At 44.2% G+C, this 20,219-nt stretch overlaps 1 protein-coding gene across 1 annotated transcript; it reads left to right on the plus strand.

Moving 5' to 3' along the window:
* The first annotated feature begins 489 nt into the window (after nt 1–489).
* LOC125955456 (uncharacterized) lies at nt 490–1,197 on the plus strand. Its single transcript, XM_049686591.1, has one exon. The coding sequence runs from the start codon at nt 490–492 to the stop codon at nt 1,195–1,197; it is 708 nt and encodes a 235-aa protein (XP_049542548.1).
* Nucleotides 1,198–20,219: the final 19,022 nt, after the last annotated feature.

Genomic DNA, 20,219 nt, shown 5'->3' on the forward strand with positions numbered 1-20,219 from the left:
CCTTCCTTAGGGGCCAAATCCTTCGGAGCCTCCGGCTCCACTTCCCGCTTAAAAGCAGACTTTCGTCCTCTTCCCGCAGCTGGCTCTACCTGCCTGCGGGTCGGCGCCTTTGCTGCCATCTTGGCTGTAAAGGCTCACTTGCACTGTCGGCAAGCACTGCCGAAAATATTTCTGCTTCCCGGCAGACGCACCGAAGCACCAATAATATTTCACCAACAAAATTCCAAAACAGCTGTGTCTTCTTCGTTGTTTCGGTTTCATTTCAGGAACCGCTGTACGCTGGTTTAATTTGTGTGTTGTAAAAGTCGCAAGAATATCTTGTTCTACATGACTTGCCGTGGATATTTGATACCCAAGAGTGCAGCCGTGTGTATTCTAGGAGGTTATTGTTAAGAGACTAGACTTCGTGTCCAACTGTTCATTCAATACTGATTGTGTGTGTGTCGCTGCACCGTGCCTGCCTGTCTGCCTGGGTGTGATCTGCCAGCCATGTCGTCGTTCAACCGGCCCGTCTACACGATCGCCTCCATCCGGCAGGAGCTCGCGGACAATACCCTGCAAGTCAAAGCCATCATACAGGAAACGTTAGCGTTCCGCGGTTCGTTGGAGGAGCTGAATGTGCTGAATGAGGCGGGGCGGGAGAAGCTGGGCAACTTGCGGAGGGGTATCGAGCGCCTAGGTATAATGGCACAGGATCTAGGCGATGAAGCGCTATACAATGAGGTGGAAGGCCAGCGGAAGCATTATGCCGACACACTGCAGCAGTTCCGGAAAGCAAACATTAGCACGATGCTCGAGATCGAGAAGGCGAACAAGAAGGAGCTGTTCCAGCTGAGCCCGAATGCGAGCGAGATGCGGCAGCGCTCGGGCAAAGGCCACCGCGCCACGATGCTGATACGTTCCGCCACGCAGCGGCTGCAGCAAGAGAACGTCACGGAGCGGATGCTTTCGATTACGCAGCAGCTGCACGACACCACGCAACGGTCGGCCGCCAACCTGGAATCTCTCATGAACAGCAGTTTCGTAGTGAAATCGACACAAAACGAGCTCCACAACACGTCCGGCTCGATAAGCAATTCCAAGATGCTGCTGGAGAAGTACGCCCGAAGGGACGCAACCGATTTCGCGATCACCGTCTTCGGCGTGATGTTTTTCTTCGCCACCGTCATGTTCGTGCTCTGGCGTCGGTTGTTCTGATGGACAACAGGCAATCACATGGCTATTCTTGTTAAGCTCGGAGCTTAATTATAAGTATCATATTATGCATTAAAAAAAAATTGAGTGTTGAGGAGTGTGATTTCTCAGTCATGCTTTAGTAGGATAATTTAAAGAAAATTTTTATTTAAATCCGTTATTCAAACATTTGTACGTTATCACATTTCCAACCACACTGCCGTTTTTCGCGCTTCTCCTTTCTGGCGCAATCCGTCGGCGCTGGTCGTCGACATCCCCTGGTGTTTAGACCTCCTAGTAGACCAAAAGCAAATAAACCACTGCATTTACCTCCGCTAGGGGGCCCACATTGGTGTCGTAGCTATCGCCGCTGGTGAAGTACCACCTGACTCGATAACACTTCCCCCCGTACTTCTGCCACCGGTGACAGCCTTAACTACGTTTGATCGATCGACTTAATTCTTAATTGATTGGTCGACGGTTGTTACTCGGCCGGTAACGCGCTCCGATGTGGCTGTCCGCGAAGGAACGTTCCTCCTCTCGTTCGGGAGGCTATAAGCTTCGCAAGGATTAGTCAGAGAGCGCGTTCTTTCTTCAAATCCTACTTTATTAATCGTTCCGGCCCCCTTTTATACTCGGCCGGACGATATCCTTTCTCTCCCCGGGACACACTTCCCATAACGCAGTCACTATAATGTTATCTCTTATCCGATTATTATCTCGTTATTATCTTATCACTCGCCTGGAGGTAGGCCACCGCGTAACAACGGTAGTGTTAACTCTCACTATATCTATCGCCGATCCCTACTCGTCACCCTTTGCGCATACTTGTTTCCGCACCACTACACGACCTTAAGGCGTCTCTCAATCTCCTCGCTCAAAGTCTCCCTCCAAATAATCAAATTAAATCAGGTACAATCACCCAACCTTCAATTCGATCCTGTTTGGATCCTTCGACCCTGCACCTGTAGCTTCAGTTGACAGTGGTGGGGGTACTCACTATCTGCAAAGCGGAATCCCTCCCTTTTCATCGCTGTCCACTGCCTCGTCAACTGCCTCGTCAACTGGAACTGCCGCATGGTGTATCACTCTCAACACTCGACCTAACCACAGTCAAATTCTCTTCTTTCAACTTCTTTCCAACTTGTCTTCCTGTTTCAAACTGTCTGGTGAGTCGGCTCCCCATTTGGCTTTGTTGTAATGTAATGAGTCGGCTCCCCATTTGGCTTTGTTGTAATCCCTGTCTCTTTTAGCTTTTCCCTGGTTCCCGCGCGAACATCTAACATCGCAAGTCGCGTAACTGACCTATCATACACTCGGTTGCCTATCCTGACCGCGACGCTCCCCGTTTTCCCGTCCCCCTCCCAACGCTTCGGTGCATGACCCTGTGGATATCGATGTTCGGATAACGTTTCCACTTTTTTATATTTGATCGGGTGACACAGAGAGTTGGGTTTTTTAGCGTTTATTTCCGTGCAGCGTCTACTGCGCGTTGGTAGCGTTACGGAGCTTTTTGGTACACGTCTAGCTGCTTCGAAGAACACGATAGAACAACCTAGAAACGTCAGACGCGTTCTGACGTGTCAAGGGGCTCGAACCGGCTTGACTTTAAAATCTGTTTGGATTTGGTGAAGCCGCCACAACCCTTATACAATATTCCTCCTTCTATCATGAAATCATCCACAATTTTTCCATCCTCGATTTCCTTGATAATCGTGCACATCTGTTCATCGTTCCTTTGTGCTTCCCTCACCCTACCACCTAAATTATTGGTTATTCGCCTTATCGAAGGACGGGCTAGCGCATCGACATGACGCATTCTATCCGCCGAACGATGCTCAATTTCGTATTCAAACTCGGCCAAGCTGACTACTCATCTTGCCGTTCGCGGATTGATATCCTTCTTTTCTAATGATTGCTTGAACTTATTGACTTCGCGATAGTCGACACAAGCTCGCCGCGATCCATCATCCTTGGGAACCACAACAATCGGGCTAGCGAACTTGCTTCGTGACGGACGAATGATGCCGTTGTCCATCCACTCATTTATCTGTCGCTTCACAACATCCCTTTCCAGCGGAGCTAGCCTTCTTGGCACTGCACTAATCGGACTATGGTCTGTCAATTCGATCTTCACTTATGTTGTTTGTGCTTACGGGTTTGTTTTAAAAAAAGGAATTTATTAAAACTACTATATGTTACTATATCCTACTATATGTTACTATATACTATATGTTACTATATGTTACTATAAACTACTATATGTACTGTTTGAGCGGTGGCGAAGAACTGAGCTGAGCTGATTTGGTCCCTGACTCTATTTATACTTTCCCTAACCTTGACGTCATCGTCCTATCCGATGATCTAATTCTTATCCGCGGGAATTCGGGAATTCAGCATGATCGGGTTACGTCTGCGATGCTTCCGTCACTCGATCATAAGTGTGGCTGGTTTCGCGTCACCCAGGATGATTCATCGGACGCGAATCTGGTACATCGCGTCTAGGCTGGATTCGTCTGAAGATCGTCGGATGCAAAACTGCTGTGTGGCGTCTAGACGGTCTTCTTGGTCGTTGTTGGTGGCGATCGTTGGAACTGCTACCGTGAAGCGACTATGTCCGTGACTTCGATTCGTCTGAAGATCGTCGGATGCGAAACTGCTGTGTAGCGTCTAGACGGTCTTCTTGGTCGTTGTTGGTGGTGATCGTTAAAGCTGCTGCCGTGAAGCGACTATGTCCGTAACTTCCCCCTCCTTAGGTTGAGCCGTCTCGGGTCAGATTAGGTTGTACTCTGATGGTGATTTTTCTTTGGATTTGCCCAATTTTTGTTACCATACACCATGCGATTGAAAGGATTAAAATAAAGATTACGATTCCACTAATAATATTGTGCAAAATCAAATGTTGATAGGTGCTTTCGATCTGATTGATTTTTTCTCGGTTAACAATATGCAATCTTGTAAGATTCTGAATATCGTTTAAACGAAATTCCGTTTCCTCAATGTGGACTGCGTTGAGAGGAATAATGTCGGGTTTTGCTGTGTATTGCATTTGTTTTTCCTCGAACTTTTGTTCATTCACGAAGATTGTACAGTTTCGAAAGTAAAGGAAAAACGTTCCGATGAGATTTCGAGAACCATAACCGCAAGTGTTATTGATGGTTACGGATTTGGCATTTTTGATGAGTATTCCATAGTTGGCTATTCGCATTATTTCTGTAATATCTGAATGTTGCGTGAAAGCACAATTACTCGGTTCTGCTTTTAGCAGTGTGTGTTCACATTCATTGTCAGTTACATTTTGAATTTCGTTTGCTTTAACAATGAAGTAATCTTCCAGTGTAATGTATTTATTTGTTAAGTACGTCTCTTTGTCGTTTATTATGGCGTACTTTTTGTTTATGTTGAGAATTTTGTTTTGATGTGGAATCGGTTCAATTTGGATCACAGTATTATTTCCGTGTCTGAATTTTGGAATTTTTATGAGCAGTAATATTTTGTGGTTATTTTGTACTGTTTTTGTTTCCAAGAATTCATAGGCTTCTATATTCGATGTAATCTTTACTCCTTCATCGTTAATTATGTTAAGTACAAAATTGATTTCTCGGGGCTGCAGTAATGCTTTATGGATAATTCCGAGTTTCGCCAGTTGTGTGGATTCGAATATAACGTCTAGTTGGTTTCGAACGTTGTCCAATGTGAAGATGACGTCGTGTAAGTGTAGTCTCCTGTTGATCACTTTTTGACTGTCTAAGCTAAGGCCTGCCTTTTTTATGACATTATGAAATTCAATTGCCTGTTTGTGCGCTATCTCTGTTAGATTATTTATTCGTTGCTCGAACACACTGTTGATTTTAATTTGAGCGTTATTATCTGTTATCAAAATGTTATTGGCTTTTCTAATCTGTTCTATCTGGCTATTGATGACGTCATAATCATTTTGGTCGAGGTTCCCTGTTATGTCTTTTATTATACTTCCTAGGAACTCTATAGACCGCTTTGAGATTTTCTTGTTTTCAAAATTTTCCATCATGGAAATTGCTTGTTCATATTTGTGTTTCAGGATTGTTTGAACCTGGACAAGGCTATTGTATTCTTCGAATTTGTTTCCTTTTATAGAATTCGTTGAGGTAATAAATGTGTCAAGTGTGTTGACAATTTTGCCGTATTCTTTGAGGATAGCTTCGAATTTGTTTAAATTGAACTCATGTAGTATAATATGATAATCCTCAATTATTAGTGCTTTTCCCAATTTTAAAGCAAATAAATTGGTATTATTTAGCTCATACATATAAAATTGAGTTGCTGACACAAAATAGATTAAATACGTAAAAACGGGGAGTAAGATCATCTTTCTGTAAAAGAATAATAGTAAAATGGAATAATATTAGTTTTTGTTATTTCCTTTTTCTCTTAAGTTTGGATTTATGGATTTTTCTTCCATTCTCATCTATAATATTAGTTTGCTTATTTTCGGCAACTGTAATTTCTCGATATCTTTCTTGATGCTTTAAGTTGTTTCTTTTTCTTTCGAAAGCGACATCTTCAGGAAGAAATTGTTCTGGTTCTTCCCTGGATTCATTAAGTTTTTCTAAATCTTTTGCTTTCTTTATTTTTTGTTTCTCACAGAATTGTTTATAAAATTCTTCCTTTTGCTTGATTCTTTCATCAAGGTCTTCTGGGATTAGATCTTCGTTTCGAACTCCAAAAAACAATTCTTTTGGAGTTAATTTGGTTTGAGAGTGAATGCTATCATTGTAAATAGCGACGGATAGATTGATTTTTGCTTTATCTGAAAGATGTTTTGTAGATTCTTTATTGGTGATAATGTTATGTAATTCTCTTATTGTTCTATGAACAATTTCTACGGTTCCATTGGAAGAGGACTGTCCTACGCTTGTATAGTGATATTCTATGTCATGTTCTTCGAGAAATTCTTTTACAGTTGTCGAAGTAAAAGATGCTTCTTGATCCATTATGAGAAGGGAAGGCTTTCCAATGTTTGCCATGTAAAAAGTCAGTGCTTTGATTATATGCACTGTGTTACGAGTGATTATGGGGATAGCTGTTGCTAGCCGGGAAAATTTATCGCAGAGTGTTAAAAAATGGTTGTTGCTGATAATGAAGATGTCCATATGAACGATTTCCAACGGTCTCGTTGGTGTTGCCGTCAGTTCATATTTTTGTTTGTATGGCCTTTTGACATAGTTTACACATGTTGATAAACTTTGTGACCTTGTTCTTCATACCTGGAAAGAAATATTTTCTAGAAATATGGAGTTTAGTTTCATTAATACCTCTGTGGTTAGCGTTGTGTTGTCTTTCGATAATAGAATCTTGTTCCAATTCATCGGTGACATCTTCTAGGATTTTCTCTGTCCAGAATATTTTGAATGTTTTTGCTCTAGCGAAGAAATTTTTGTAAAGCGTCTGAAGATTTAACAGGGTATGCCGATCGCAAAACAAACCGTTAACGCATTTTGGTGAGGCATATTCCTTTAGAATGTTAATCAAAACACCTGGGCTGAACACTTGTTTACCAATGATGACTCTATGATAATTTTTAAACATTGTTACAGCTTGAGTTCTGTCTTGATCGGTGATTTTCAAAACTATTTGATTTTTGAATTCGTTTAACGCTTTTTCTGTGGATGGGATAAAGTCATTGTCATCCGTATCTGCTGAGTGTTGTGTCATGTCTGAATCATTTACGTGTATTTCTGCCGTATGTAATGTTTCAGGTTCTATTCTCAAAAGTGCATCTGCATTTCTATTTAGGGTAACTTTTTTATCGGTGATATCGAATTCATACTCTTCTAGTTCTAATTTCATGTTTAGTAATTTTCGATTCAGGTCTTTTTTCTGTCTTAGCCAAACTAGTGCTTTATGATCGGTTCGTAATTGAAATTTGGTGCCATAGACGTATGGCCTAAAATGTTTTATTGCCCAAACAATGGCTGCAAGTTCTTTTTCGGTAGCTGACCAATTGCATTCGGTATCATTAAGAGTCCGTGATGCGTATGCAATAGGATGCTCTCTTCCATCTTCAAATTTTTGTGATAGAACTGCGCCCAGTGCAAAGTCACTTGCATCTGTTTCTAGAATGAATTGTTTATCAAAGACAGGGTAACGTAATATCGGATCTGATGTCAGCAATTGTTTACAATCGTTGAAACATTTCTTAAATTCGTCGTTATGGATAATTTTTGAGTCTTTCTTTAAGCATCTTGTTAATGGTTTGGTTAGTTTTGCAAAATCCTTAATAAATTTTCTGTAGTAACCAATTAGTCCTAGAAACCCTTTGATTTGTTTGGTGGTTTTGGGCAGAGGCCAGTTTAAATTTTTTTCAATTTTATTAGGATTTGGCTTAACACCATCTTCTGTAACTATGTGACCTAAGAATTCACACTGTTTTTGTAAAAATTCACATTTATCCAACTGTACTTTAAGATTAGCTTGGGTTAGTCTTTGTAACACTTTATTTAAATTATCGAGGTGTTGTTGTAACGAGTTTCCGAAGATGATAATATCATCAAGATAAACTAAACATCGTTTGCCTATTAAGTCACTTAAAATACAATTCATCGCACGTTGGAATGTCGCTGGTGCGTTTTTCAGTCCGAAAGGCATTCGAATGAACTCGAAATGACCTTTGTCAGTGCTAAATGCTGTCTTTGGTCTATCTTTGGGATCGACTTCGATTTGGTGAAATCCTGATTTGAGATCAAGTATTGTGAAGTAAACGCTCCTTCCCAGTTTGTCTAAAATTTCTTCTATATTTTGAATTGGAAATTTATCGTCAATTGTTTTCTCGTTTAATTTGCGATAGTCTACAACGATTCTCCATTTCTTTTCTCCGCTAGCATCACTTTTTTTTGGCACTATCCAAATAGGGGATGTCCAGGGTGAAATTGAGTGTTGTATGATTCCGGCAACAAGCATCTCATTAATTTGTTTTTCTACTTCAGGTTTATGAATATGCGGATAACGATATGTTTTAGTATGGATTGGAATCTCATCCACTGTTTTAATAGCATGTTTGGTTGAAGTTGTGCAGGAGAGCTTTTCTTCTGGCTTTTGTATGATTCTTGAGTTGTTTTTAATTATTTCAAGTAGTTTGGCTCTCTCTTCGTAATTTAAATGCTTAGTACGAATTAGCTTTTCTAAATCGTTATCTTTTATTGATTGTTTTGTTACATTTTGATTAGTTGAAGAGGAGAAATTAATTTCGATGAACTCATTAATTTTTTGTGTTTTAATTGGTTCAATCCAATTTAGTGCAATTTCTTCCCCATGGTTCATAGCTATTGACGTAATGAATCCGTCTTTTGCTGTATAGACACCTGAAGGTACAATAATGTCTGCGAGTTTTAACTTTCGTCGTAATATACTACATCACCATTCTGTTCATATACTGGAATTTTTATGATTTTTGCGGAGTGAGCATTCATCCTTACGTCGGGTGGTCCCATTTTTTTTAGCTCCAATTTAATAGTTTTTCCAGGTAACTTTAAAACGTTACTTCCGGTATCCAAAATTGCTTGCATTTTTGACAATGATTCGTATCCTAACAAACCATCGAAAAAACTATGGAATTTGAATAGGTTAAATGTAACATTTGTAGTAAATAGTTTTGTCATGAACTTTTGTGAAGCATAATGCTCACCATTTCTGTTGGAAATTTTAATTGTATTAGTAGAGATTCGCGACGATTCGGAAATAAGATGTGGGTTAAGGAAATTTTTGTTCGAACCCGTATCAATTAATATTTTAGCTTTTTGTCCTGAAGGCAGAGCTATTATCATGTACGGTAATCCGTTTTTATTTATTATTTCATTTTGTTTCTGGAATAGGCAATCTGAAAATTTACCTCCTCAACGCTATCTTGTTCCGAATCCGAAGAAAGTGCCTCAACGCCTATTTCTTCGTTGTTAGTGGTGTTATGATTGTTGATTTTTCTTTGTAGTGATCTGATTGATGGGTCAACTTCCATTGGAGTTATTTTTCTTTTGTCTGAAAACGGTTTTTGTTTGGTTTCAAATCTATCTGATTGTTTTCCAAATGGTTTCGTAAAAGATTTTACTTGATTGCCCTTGTTGGGTTGAGGGAATGATTTGGACTGGAAATTTGAAGAATTGGTTTGTTTCTTAGGAAGTTCCGCATTTTGGAACTTACATAAGAATGCGTAAGCGGTTTCCAAGTCCTTTGGTCCGGCGGATTGCGCATAACCGAAGTATGGTTCCTTCAGACCATTTATGAATGCGGCTAAACATGTTCTTTCCAGAAACACGTTTATTGCTTCCCAATGTCGGTTGAAAAGATCTTCTTGTTTTGACAAGGATTTCATATTCTGCATTAATTCCTTGTGGCGTTTATAGTAGATGTGGAGAGAATCCTCCATTTTCAAATACCATAATTGTGTAAGATAGGTTGCCATGTCATTCTTGTCACCGTATAATTCGCGCAGAATGACAGCAATCTCTTCAAATGTTCTTGGATCTCCATTTACACAGATTGTATCCCGTGCTTTTCCTTCAATTTTGGTGATGACAGTTTGCTCATACAGGTTGTACACCTCCTCGTCTACTCTGTTTCTATACAGATTGAGGGTTATTTCGGCTGTAGTTAACCAAGAGTTAAGCTGTCGCTTGTTTCCATCAAAACTGTGCATAGTTTTGATCGGATCCGGAATGCGAAAGACATCCGGCCGTGCTGCTTCCCGTGGAAATGCTGCACTTTGTTGCCGTAACTGGTTATTTTCCAGCTTGATGGCATTGAGCTCCTGTTGCATGCTCACTATGCTCTCATACAGAGTCTGCATGTTTACTGATTCCATCTCTACAAACTTTCTACTTTTAACTTTAGGAAAGGGTTGAAATTTAGGCATGCACCTTTACTGTTTTTGCTGTTGTTCTTTTCCAAATCTCAAATGACTGAAGTCAACCACTCGGATACAGTTGCGTTGGACATAGACGCCACAAATCTCCTGCGTGTTGAGGGACGGCTTCGAATTCTCGATGAATCCTGCACCGGACGACCACTGCTACGGATCGAACACAATCTCACTAAACTTGGTGACAAAAGTACGTGTAGCTGGCACTACGGATTGAGATCCAGAATTTGCACTTGTCACTTAGTGATAATCGTTCCACTGTAACTGTTTCCTTGTGTAGAAAAAGGCCTATTCGACTGCGCCACTTATGTTGTTTGTTCTTACGGGTTTGTTTTAAAAAAAGGAATTTATTAAAACTACTATATGTTTACAGAGATGTTCACTGTTTGAGCGGTGGCGAAGAACTGAGCTGAGCTGATTTGGTCCCTGACTCTATTTATACTTTCCCTAACCTTGACGTCATCGTCCTATCCGATGATCTAATTCTTATCCGCGGGAATTCGGGAATTCAGCATGATCGGGTTACGTCTGCGATGCTTCCATCACTCGATCATAAGTGTGGCTGGTTTCGCGTCACCCAGGATGATTCATCGGACGCGAATCTGGTACATCGCGTCTAGGCTGGATTCGTCTGAAGATCGTCGGATGCGAAACTGCTGTGTAGCGTCTAGACGGTCTTCTTGGTCGTTGTTGGTGGTGATCGTTAAAGCTGCTACCGTGAAGCGACTATGTCCGTAACTCTTCATCTTGTCGGATGTTCCACCAGTCGCACCCGGCTTGTAACTTTGCACCATTGATTGTACTTTGCTACGATACCGTGGTGGCACATTTAGTTCCTCCGAATCACCGCATTCCAATCGGCGCACCCAGAGACTCTCGTTACCTTCCGCCGACTCTTCCTTGACGACCTCGAACTTGCCGTTGATTAGGCGGTAATTGAGCGTTTCCAGCGTATCAACACCTATCACTATTCTCGCGTCGATCGCCGGCACAGGAACTATCTGGAACCTTACCACCTTTTCCTGGTCGCCAATCTTCACATTGCACTCTAACTCTCCGTTCACACGACAATTTTGCCTGCCATATCCACGGACGATTCGGCTGCTTGGTTTCACGTTCGTACATGATTCTTTGGGCAAACTGTTGCAGAAATCGAGCCGCATGATCGACACGTTACCGATATCGTATCTTCGGTAATTTACTCCATGAATTCGGCGAACGTCTGCAGATTACCGGCTGATTTTCCCCTAACTCGCCGGGCCCATTGCATTTTGTACTCGCTGGGTACGCGCCTCTCGATGAGTTCGCGGATGAGCATAGGGTTCGTCATGTGCCTCTGTCATGTCCGCCGATCGTACATGCTAACAGAGCGATTGAACTGAACCACTTCGCCGAACTCGTTCATGCTTTCGAGGTCGTCGGCTCGGGGAGACGGTGTTTTTCTCACGCGATCAATCATATAATCCAGCAATAATTCGGGACGACCGAACCGCCTCTTTAGCGCTTTGATAACGCTTCCCGCGGCACTCTTCAAGCATCGCTGCAGCCGTATCATATTCTTGCCGTCTTGAAATCCGCACGCCTTGGTGGAAAAGTTGAAGGCGCTGATAAAAGTGGGGCCACTCTCCTGGATCACCACTAAAATCTGGGAGATCTTTCGGCATCGCTTGCCGCGCCGCTTTCTGCTCCTTAGTGATCCGCCATGCTACCGTTTCTGCGCCGTTGGTTTCTGCCGGTCGAGCATCATTTCTCCGTTCCTCTGCTGCCGCCTTCGCTGCTTACAACCCGGCTCTCATCTGTCGGATCTCCCGCGTCACATTGCCTTCTTCAGCGGCGATAGACGCATTACTTTTCGTCAGCCAGCTGACCACCCGTCCTGTTATGCTGCCCTGGCTGCATACACTGTCGTGGTCGGGGCACTAGGAGCAGCCATCCGTGGTATGTGCAGTTTCCGCAACAACGGGAGTCGCGTCGTGAACTCATTCCACTGGTGGACTGACGCGGGAGAAACATGGGAGTCATCCCATGCGAGGTCTTCGCGCCACAGATCTTGCATTACCATCTTGGCCGTAATGATCACCGGCTGTAAGATCCCAACTGGATCATAGAGCTTGGAAATCCTTGCGACGAGACCACGTTTGGTCAGACTCCGATAGCTTCCGATAGAATTTCGTCGCCTATGACCAGTTGGAAGGTGTCCTCGGTCGGGCACCAGGACAACCCTAACATGCGAAGGGCATCGCGGTCGCCGATCTTCACTGGGGAGCTTCCCAATGCTCCGGTGGTACGTGATGATGGAGTACGTCGTCTTTATTCGAGGCCCACTTTCTCAAGGGCATACCGCGGCGGAGGAGCGTTTGTTCCACACTCGAACAGAGAACACGTAGTTCTTCGGATGTGGCGGCACCCAACGACAAATTGTCTACGTAGAACCCATGTCGTATGGCATCTGCGACCGCGGGACTACTTTTTTTTTAAATGATATTACTCCTTTATTCTTAAAAAAAAGTAAAGAACCAGACCCCCCGTACGCATTCCTTTTCAGGCAACCCAGGGGGCCTGGTCCCTAACGTGCTTACTTTGCACGTAATCTTTGTACTCTCCGGGGCGGGATTGTCCTGCCCAGCACAGGATAAGAAGGTATTTTCCTTCGTCTGGCCCTCCCTGTCGCTCCCATTTTTTCCCTTTGCTTTGACATCCGTGCCCTCCGATCGTAGCGCTGGGTCACCTTTCGCACAGTTCGCCGCGCTACCGTTACTTCGGCCCTCCGTCGGGTGATGTCGCGTAGGCCCTGTCTGATCTCGTCCCAGCGCTCGACGCTCTCCATCATCTGCGGCACCAGGTCCTCGGGTGTACAGTCCCTCAGATGATGATGGCGCTCTCTCGCGAAACGAGGGCACTCGAACACCACGTGCTCGGCAGTCTCCGGCACACCATGGCAGTTGGTACAGTCCGAGGAGTCGGTCAGTCCCATCCTGTTCAGGTACGACCGAAAGAATCCGTGTCCGGTTAGCACCTGTGTCCGGTGGAAGTCGACCCTGCCGTGCGTCCGATTACACCAGCTGTGCACGTCAGGGATGAGCCGATGCGTCCAACGGATGTTGCTGCTGGCATTCGGCGCTGTCCGTGTAGGTAACCAGCCGTTCGGTAGCTCTGATCGAATCGGTCTGTTCCGGGGGTCCGTCGCGCCTTTCTCGATAGCACCTGGCGTCTTCCCTCAGTAGCATACAGATGGGCGTCATCCCAGAGATCAGCGTGGTGGCCCAGTAGCCTGCAGTGATGAAGGCTCTGGTGACTCCCCGCGCCGATACCCGCTGCACTCGTCGTAGGATCCTCCGGTTCGTCTGCACTGCCATTGCCGCATCCGCCCAGATGGGGGCCGCATACCGAATAGTCGACTCGGTAACCGCGGCGATAATCCTGCGCGTTTCGCTCGATGGGCCGCTGTGGTTGCGCATCGCGAATCGCAGCACTCCTATCTGTCTGCGTGCTTTCTCCGCTACACGCTTGACGTGGGGTGTCCAGCTCAATGTTTTGTGTAACGTCACTCCTAGGTACTTCATCGTCGGTGTGTCGTGCAGCCGTTTCCCTAGTACACTGTAGCTGGCTACGTTCTTCTTGAGCTTCCTCGTGAAGACGACCGTCTCTGTCTTCTCCGGGGCGAGCTCCAATCCATTCTGGTCCAGCCAGTCGTGCACTGCGATGATCGCCCTCTTTGCCGTGCGGATGGCCCCCTTTGGGGGGGGGGGGGGGGGGGGGGGGGCGCATCTCCTTTACAGTGCATCGCTCGTGGCACACTGTAATTTTTTCCTGTTTTAGGGTTGCGATCACACGTTTTGGTACAGGGAAGCGCGTCATTTGTATCCCGTTTGACATCCGTGTCATGATTGGGGGATGTTGCGAATTGTTATTCGCAACGGAATTTTAAGAATTTGGACACAATTTGTCGGTAAAGTGTCGGTAACCCGAACCACAAATTTAGTGGGGTCGTCGGCGGTTTTTCTCCGTTCGAGCTGCCGAGTAGCAGGTGGTTGGGCATAATCGGCTCAGCGTCTTCGTCGTCCAGGGGAATGTATGTAAGTGGCCTGGAATTAATAATAAGTTCTATTTCTTTTAGTGTGGTGTATAGTGCGGTGCGTTCGAAAACGGCAGTGAACATGTACGGCCGCTTCTTTGGCCTATGCCCTCGTTGTCCTCCATCATCGTAGCACGGTACTGCTCACCATGACCGTTGCTGCCGAAAAAACGCTCATCCACCGCGCGCCGCCAATGCGCGTAATCCGCGTCAGTGGATCCTGTCGCATGCATGTGTCCAGGTTGTGGCTGTAATGCAGCAGGATGACGTCGCTGAGTCATCGCTGGCCGCCATTGCGTTTCCCGCTCAGCTGTGACCGCAGCGCCGGGGTCAGCCGGGTCCGTTCACCCCAGTCGGGGTGTCCACCATCGCGTTTCGGGCGTGGGGTGCCATGTTTGCGTGAGTTTGCCCTTCTGCTTGTTGGCGTCTTCGCCTCTCCCGCCGTATTTCACCCTCCGCCATCGCGATCTCTATCTCAATTTTTCGCTGTTCTAAAGCCGCCAACCTTCGAGTTAACTCGAATTCATGTTCAGACATACCCGACATGCCAAGATCTGGACGGCTGGCTGACTGCGCCGATCTGTTGCTCCCGTCGTCATCGGCCGTTAACATCGCCGACGTCGCGGTGTGGTCCATCTCTGCTTCCATCGGTGGCTCTCCATCCTCGTTGCGCATTCTGATGCTCCCAGTAGTTTCGCGGCTCCGATGCTGGGCTTTTCCCACGTCTTTTAGCGGCGGCTACACTGTGGAGGGTCCTGCTGCAACTTATCACAAATGCACTCTCTTCACGCTTTTATTACGACGGACTGCGTCGCGGAAGGATATTTGCAAACGGAAACGGATTGTGGAAAGTTTCACCCACTAATTGGACGCAATTTGTGGAATGTAAATTTGTGGAAATGTTGCGAATTGTTATTCGCAACGGAATTTTAAGAATTTGGACACAATTTGTCGGTAAAGTGTCGGTAACCCGAACCACAAATTTAGTGTTCCTTTTCAATACAATTTTACAAGATAAAGAACCTTCAGCCTTTCGGACGCGCCCTTTTATCCCTTTTTCCTCTCTTTTCTCTCTAACGGAGATAACCTCTCCTAATTTTTCCTCTCTTCTCTCTCTAACGGAGATAACGCTTAGGGCGTAACGCCTAACGCTTCTCTCGCTCCTATTCACGCGCTGTTTACAACAGGGGGCGAATGGTGGCTTGTGTCCGTTCCTGGACCGCTCTCACCACATCTTCTGCTGTGGCCAGCATATCGATGGCATAGATCACCGCCGTCGTCATCTCCGTCATGACGCTGATTGTCTCGGCGGTTTCTCCGACAATCTTGCTTATTGCCGGCTGCACTACCTGTGCGCTAGCAGTCGGCTTCAGCTCTACCAGCGCATGTTTCTTGGCATTCCACTTGATGCTCGCCACAACAGCATTCATCGCCGCATCTTTCCGGATAGCCGCAGCAATCCCCTCGCATTTCGTGCCTTCAGCCGGCACTACCCTGATGATTTCCTTCCGCGCTCGTCTGCGCGTTGTTTTCTCTGCTTCTTTTTGCTGCTGCTGGCTTTCCGGCTTACGGGATCGCGCTTGCGCCCTCTCCCTTCTGGACATTATGCATGTCCATTCGCTGGATGCCGGTACACCTTCGTCTGCTACCATTTGCGCAAGCGTGGGCGACGGCTGGGTACTCTGTTGCTGGGGGAGTAGCATCGGATCTCCCAACAGCTTGCTGGCAACTTCTTCAGCCACCCTCTTGATGTACTCCCGATGGATGTTGGGGAGTTCCGCTTGGCGTTGCGACTGCTGCGGCTCCGGCTGCTGCTGTTGCTGCTTATGCTGCTGCTGCTGCTGCTGCTGTTGTTGGAGCTGCTGCTTTAGTTGGGCCACTTCTTTCTTGGCCATCTCCAACAGCTCCCGTAGGTCCATCACCTCTTCCTTGAAGACCTGTAGCTCGCTTTTCTCCTCATTTTCCTCGGGGTCGAGGAACGCGCTGTCGCTTTCGCTGTCCTCTTCTCCGCTCTCTTCGCTGCCGGCCCTCAACGGCGTGCCTTGCGACCGCGTTCGGACCATTTTTTAAGGTCAGACCAAGGTTACGCGGTCGCTTACACCGAATTGCCGGAGAATGGCGGAATGCTCGATCACCACGGCTTTCGCGCTAGTCAAAACAACAAACAAAGCCGCGCTAGCCAAAACAATATAGAAACACGCTCACGCTGGCTGAGACAACACAAAACACGTCCGATCAGCTCGGGTGTTACTTTGCGACTTCGATATCGATACCACTTGTAATTGAAACTTCAATTAAATTAAATTTATGAATCGTTTGTGATACGTTCTGCTATTATTATTCCTCTGGCAATCGCCAACGTCGAGGAATCGTGAGCGCAAGATTCTGATGCAAGAGTTTTGTGTATACCGTACGATGAGTAGTGTAACCATCGAATTGAGGCTGCTCTAGTGATGATATGTCCCGATGCGATCCACGTTGCACTTGACCATACTTCTAAAGATTTCCTTTGTATGGCTTCCGCTTTGCTGCAATAAACAATTTATCGTAGACTGTTCAATCTGGCACTAGAATCTGGCTGTTCAATCTGGCACTAGAACCGCTTCGGGGGACGGATAGGAGTAACCACACTCACGATCAGCACACATTATCAATGCAACTGATCTATCAAAAAGATCACATATCGAACGTAAGGATTTCCGAGAAGTGTTTGACGCTTCATGTGACCACCACTCGATACCACTTGTAATTGAATATAGTAACACCACTCGATACCACTTGTAATATCGATACCACTTGTAATTGAAACTTCAATTAAATTAAATTTATGAATCGTTTGTGATACGTTCTGCTATTATTATTCCTCTGGCAATCGCCAACGTCGAGGAATCGTGAGCGCAAGATTCTGATGCAAGAGTTTTGTGTATACCGTACGATGAGTAGTGTAACAATCGAATTGAGGCTGCTCTAGTGATGATATGTCCCGATGCGATCCACGTTGCACTTGACCAGACTTCTAAAGATTTCCTTTGTATGGCTCCCGCTTTGCTGCAATAAACAATTTATCGTAGACTGTTCAATCTGGCACTAGAATCTGGCTGTTCAATCTGGCACTAGAACCGCTTCGGGGGACGGATAGGAGTAACCACACTCACGATCAGCACACATTATCAATGCAACTGATCTATCAAAAAGATCACATATCGAACGTAAGGATTTCCGAGAAGTGTTTGACGCTTCATGTGACCACCACTCGATACCACTTGTAATTGAATATAGTAACACCACTCGATACCACTTGTAATATCGATACCACTTGTAATTGAAACTTCAATTAAATTAAATTTATGAATCGTTTGTGATACGTTCTGCTATTATTATTCCTCTGGCAATCGCCAACGTCGAGGAATCGTGAGCGCAAGATTCTGATGCAAGAGTTTTGTGTATACCGTACGATGAGTAGTGTAACAATCGAATTGAGGCTGCTCTAGTGATGATATGTCCCGATGCGATCCACGTTGCACTTGACCAGACTTCTAAAGATTTCCTTTGTATGGCTCCCGCTTTGCTCCAATAAACAATTTATCGTAGACTGTTCAATCTGGCACTAGAATCTGGCCGTTCAATCTGGCACTAGAACCGCTTCGGGGGACGGATAGGAGTAACCACACTCACGATGAGCACACACTATCAATGCAGCTGATCTATCAAAAAGAACATATATCGAACGTAAGGATTTCCGAGAAGTGTTTGACGCTTCATGTGACCACCACTCGATACCACTTGTAATATCGATACCACTTGTAATTGAAACTTCAATTAAATTAAATTTATGAATCGTTTGTGATACGTTCTGCTATTATTATTCCTCTGGCAATCGCCAACGTCGAGGAATCGTGAGCGCAAGATTCTGATGCAAGAGTTTTGTGTATACCGTACGATGAGTAGTGTAACAATCGAATTGAGGCTGCTCTAGTGATGATATGTCCCGATGCGATCCACGTTGCACTTGACCATACTTCTAAAGATTTCCTTTGTATGGCTCCCGCTTTGCTGCAATAAACAATTTATCGTAGACTGTTCAATCTGGCACTAGAATCTGGCTGTTCAATCTGGCACTAGAACCGCTTCGGGGGACGGATAGGAGTAACCACACTCACGATCAGCACACACTATCAATGCAACTGATCTATCAAAAAGATCACATATCGAACGTAAGGATTTCCGAGAAGTGTTTGACGCTTCATGTGACCACCACTCGATACCACTTGTAATTGAATATAGTAACACCACTCGATACCACTTGTAATATCGATACCACTTGTAATTGAAACTTCAATTAAATTAAATTTATGAATCGTTTGTGATACGTTCTGCTATTATTATTCCTTTGGCAATCGCCAACGTCGAGGAATCGTGAGCGCAAAATTCTGATGCAAGAGTTTTGTGTATACCGTACGATGAGTAGTGTAACAATCGAATTGAGGCTGCTCTAGTGATGATATGTCCCGATGCGATCCACGTTGCACTTGACCATACTTCTAAAGATTTCCTTTGTATGGCTCCCGCTTTGCTGCAATAAACAATTTATCGTAGACTGTTCAATCTGGCACTAGAATCTGGCTGTTCAATCTGGCACTAGAACCGCTTCGGGGGACGGATAGGAGTAACCACACTCACGATGAGCACACACTATCAATGCAGCTGATCTATCAAAAAGAACACATATCGAACGTAAGGATTTCCGAGAAGTGTTTGACGCTTCATGTGACCACCACTCGATACCACTTGTAATTGAATATAGTAACACCACTCGATACCACTTGTAATATCGATACCACTTGTAATTGAAACTTCAATTAAATTAAATTTATGAATCGTTTGTGATACGTTCTGCTATTATTATTCCTCTGGCAATCGCCAACGTCGAGGAATCGTGAGCGCAAGATTCTGATGCAAGAGTTTTGTGTATACCGTACGATGAGTACAGTGCGTCCAGTTACTATAAGACCACCATCAGTTTGTTCCAGAAAATCTTCAAGGATCACAATTTCAAATCGAGACTTTTTATTACTATTCTCTACTCTAAAAATAAGTTATTAAACAGTAATAGGGATGGATAAAATCCCAGGTTGAATTTTGGCGGCAAATTAACAAAAAATGAAGTGTCCAGTTAGTATAAGACCACCTTGATTTATTTTTTTTTATCAACGAAAAGAAGTAACCAAATCATCTAAATCCCGAAAATAACTATTCGTTATCAAATCTTAATGGTTTCAAATGTGTAAAACGGGATTTGGCATGCTCTTTATAAACTTTGGTTAATTTTAGAAGCAAAGACTAATAATATGTTTCTCAAAACCGCTAAAATCATCGCTTAAAGCTAACGAAACGAAGAATACTGCTTTCCCCCAGCATCCCATTTACTAATTCGAATTCAGAAGATGTTTTGCAACGGATTTTATGCTATACTGCGAGCAGATATGGCCAACAAATCAATTTTCTAATCTTTATTCGAAACCGCAATCTTCTTTCTTATGTTAATAAAAGCATTATTTCACTAATATGTTAACTTTTCCACACCGTTTTTGATCAAAAACGATAGCAGAGATTCTCCTTCAAACGTAGATGTGCTTTGTTAAATGGAAAAACTACAATCTTGAGCCTCCCGGCTGTATAAAGTTTCACCCAAACTATGCAGGAATTCCCAATAAAACAATAGACGCAAAATAATGGTTTTTTGGTTCATTTAACCATTCCTGGTTGTTTACAACGGTGAATAGACGTTTAATCAATGTGTTTCTGCTAGATTCATAGATAAATGTCGTGATTTTGGAAGTTCAGAGCCTCTTTCAGCACCTGTTGGTTTAATGGGAATTCCTGCATAGTTTGGGTGAAACTTTATACAGCCGGTAGGCTCAAGATTGTATTTTTTTCCATTTAACAAAGCACATCTACGTTTGAAGGTGAATCTCTGCTATCGTTTTTGATCAAAAACGGTGTGGAAAAGTTAACATATTAGTGAAATAATGCTTTTATTAACATAAGAAAGAAGATTGCGGTTTCGAATAAAGATTAGAA

The sequence above is a fragment of the Anopheles darlingi genome, chromosome 3 (genome assembly GCF_943734745.1).
Source record: "Anopheles darlingi chromosome 3, idAnoDarlMG_H_01, whole genome shotgun sequence".
NCBI lineage: Eukaryota > Metazoa > Arthropoda > Insecta > Diptera > Culicidae > Anopheles > Anopheles darlingi.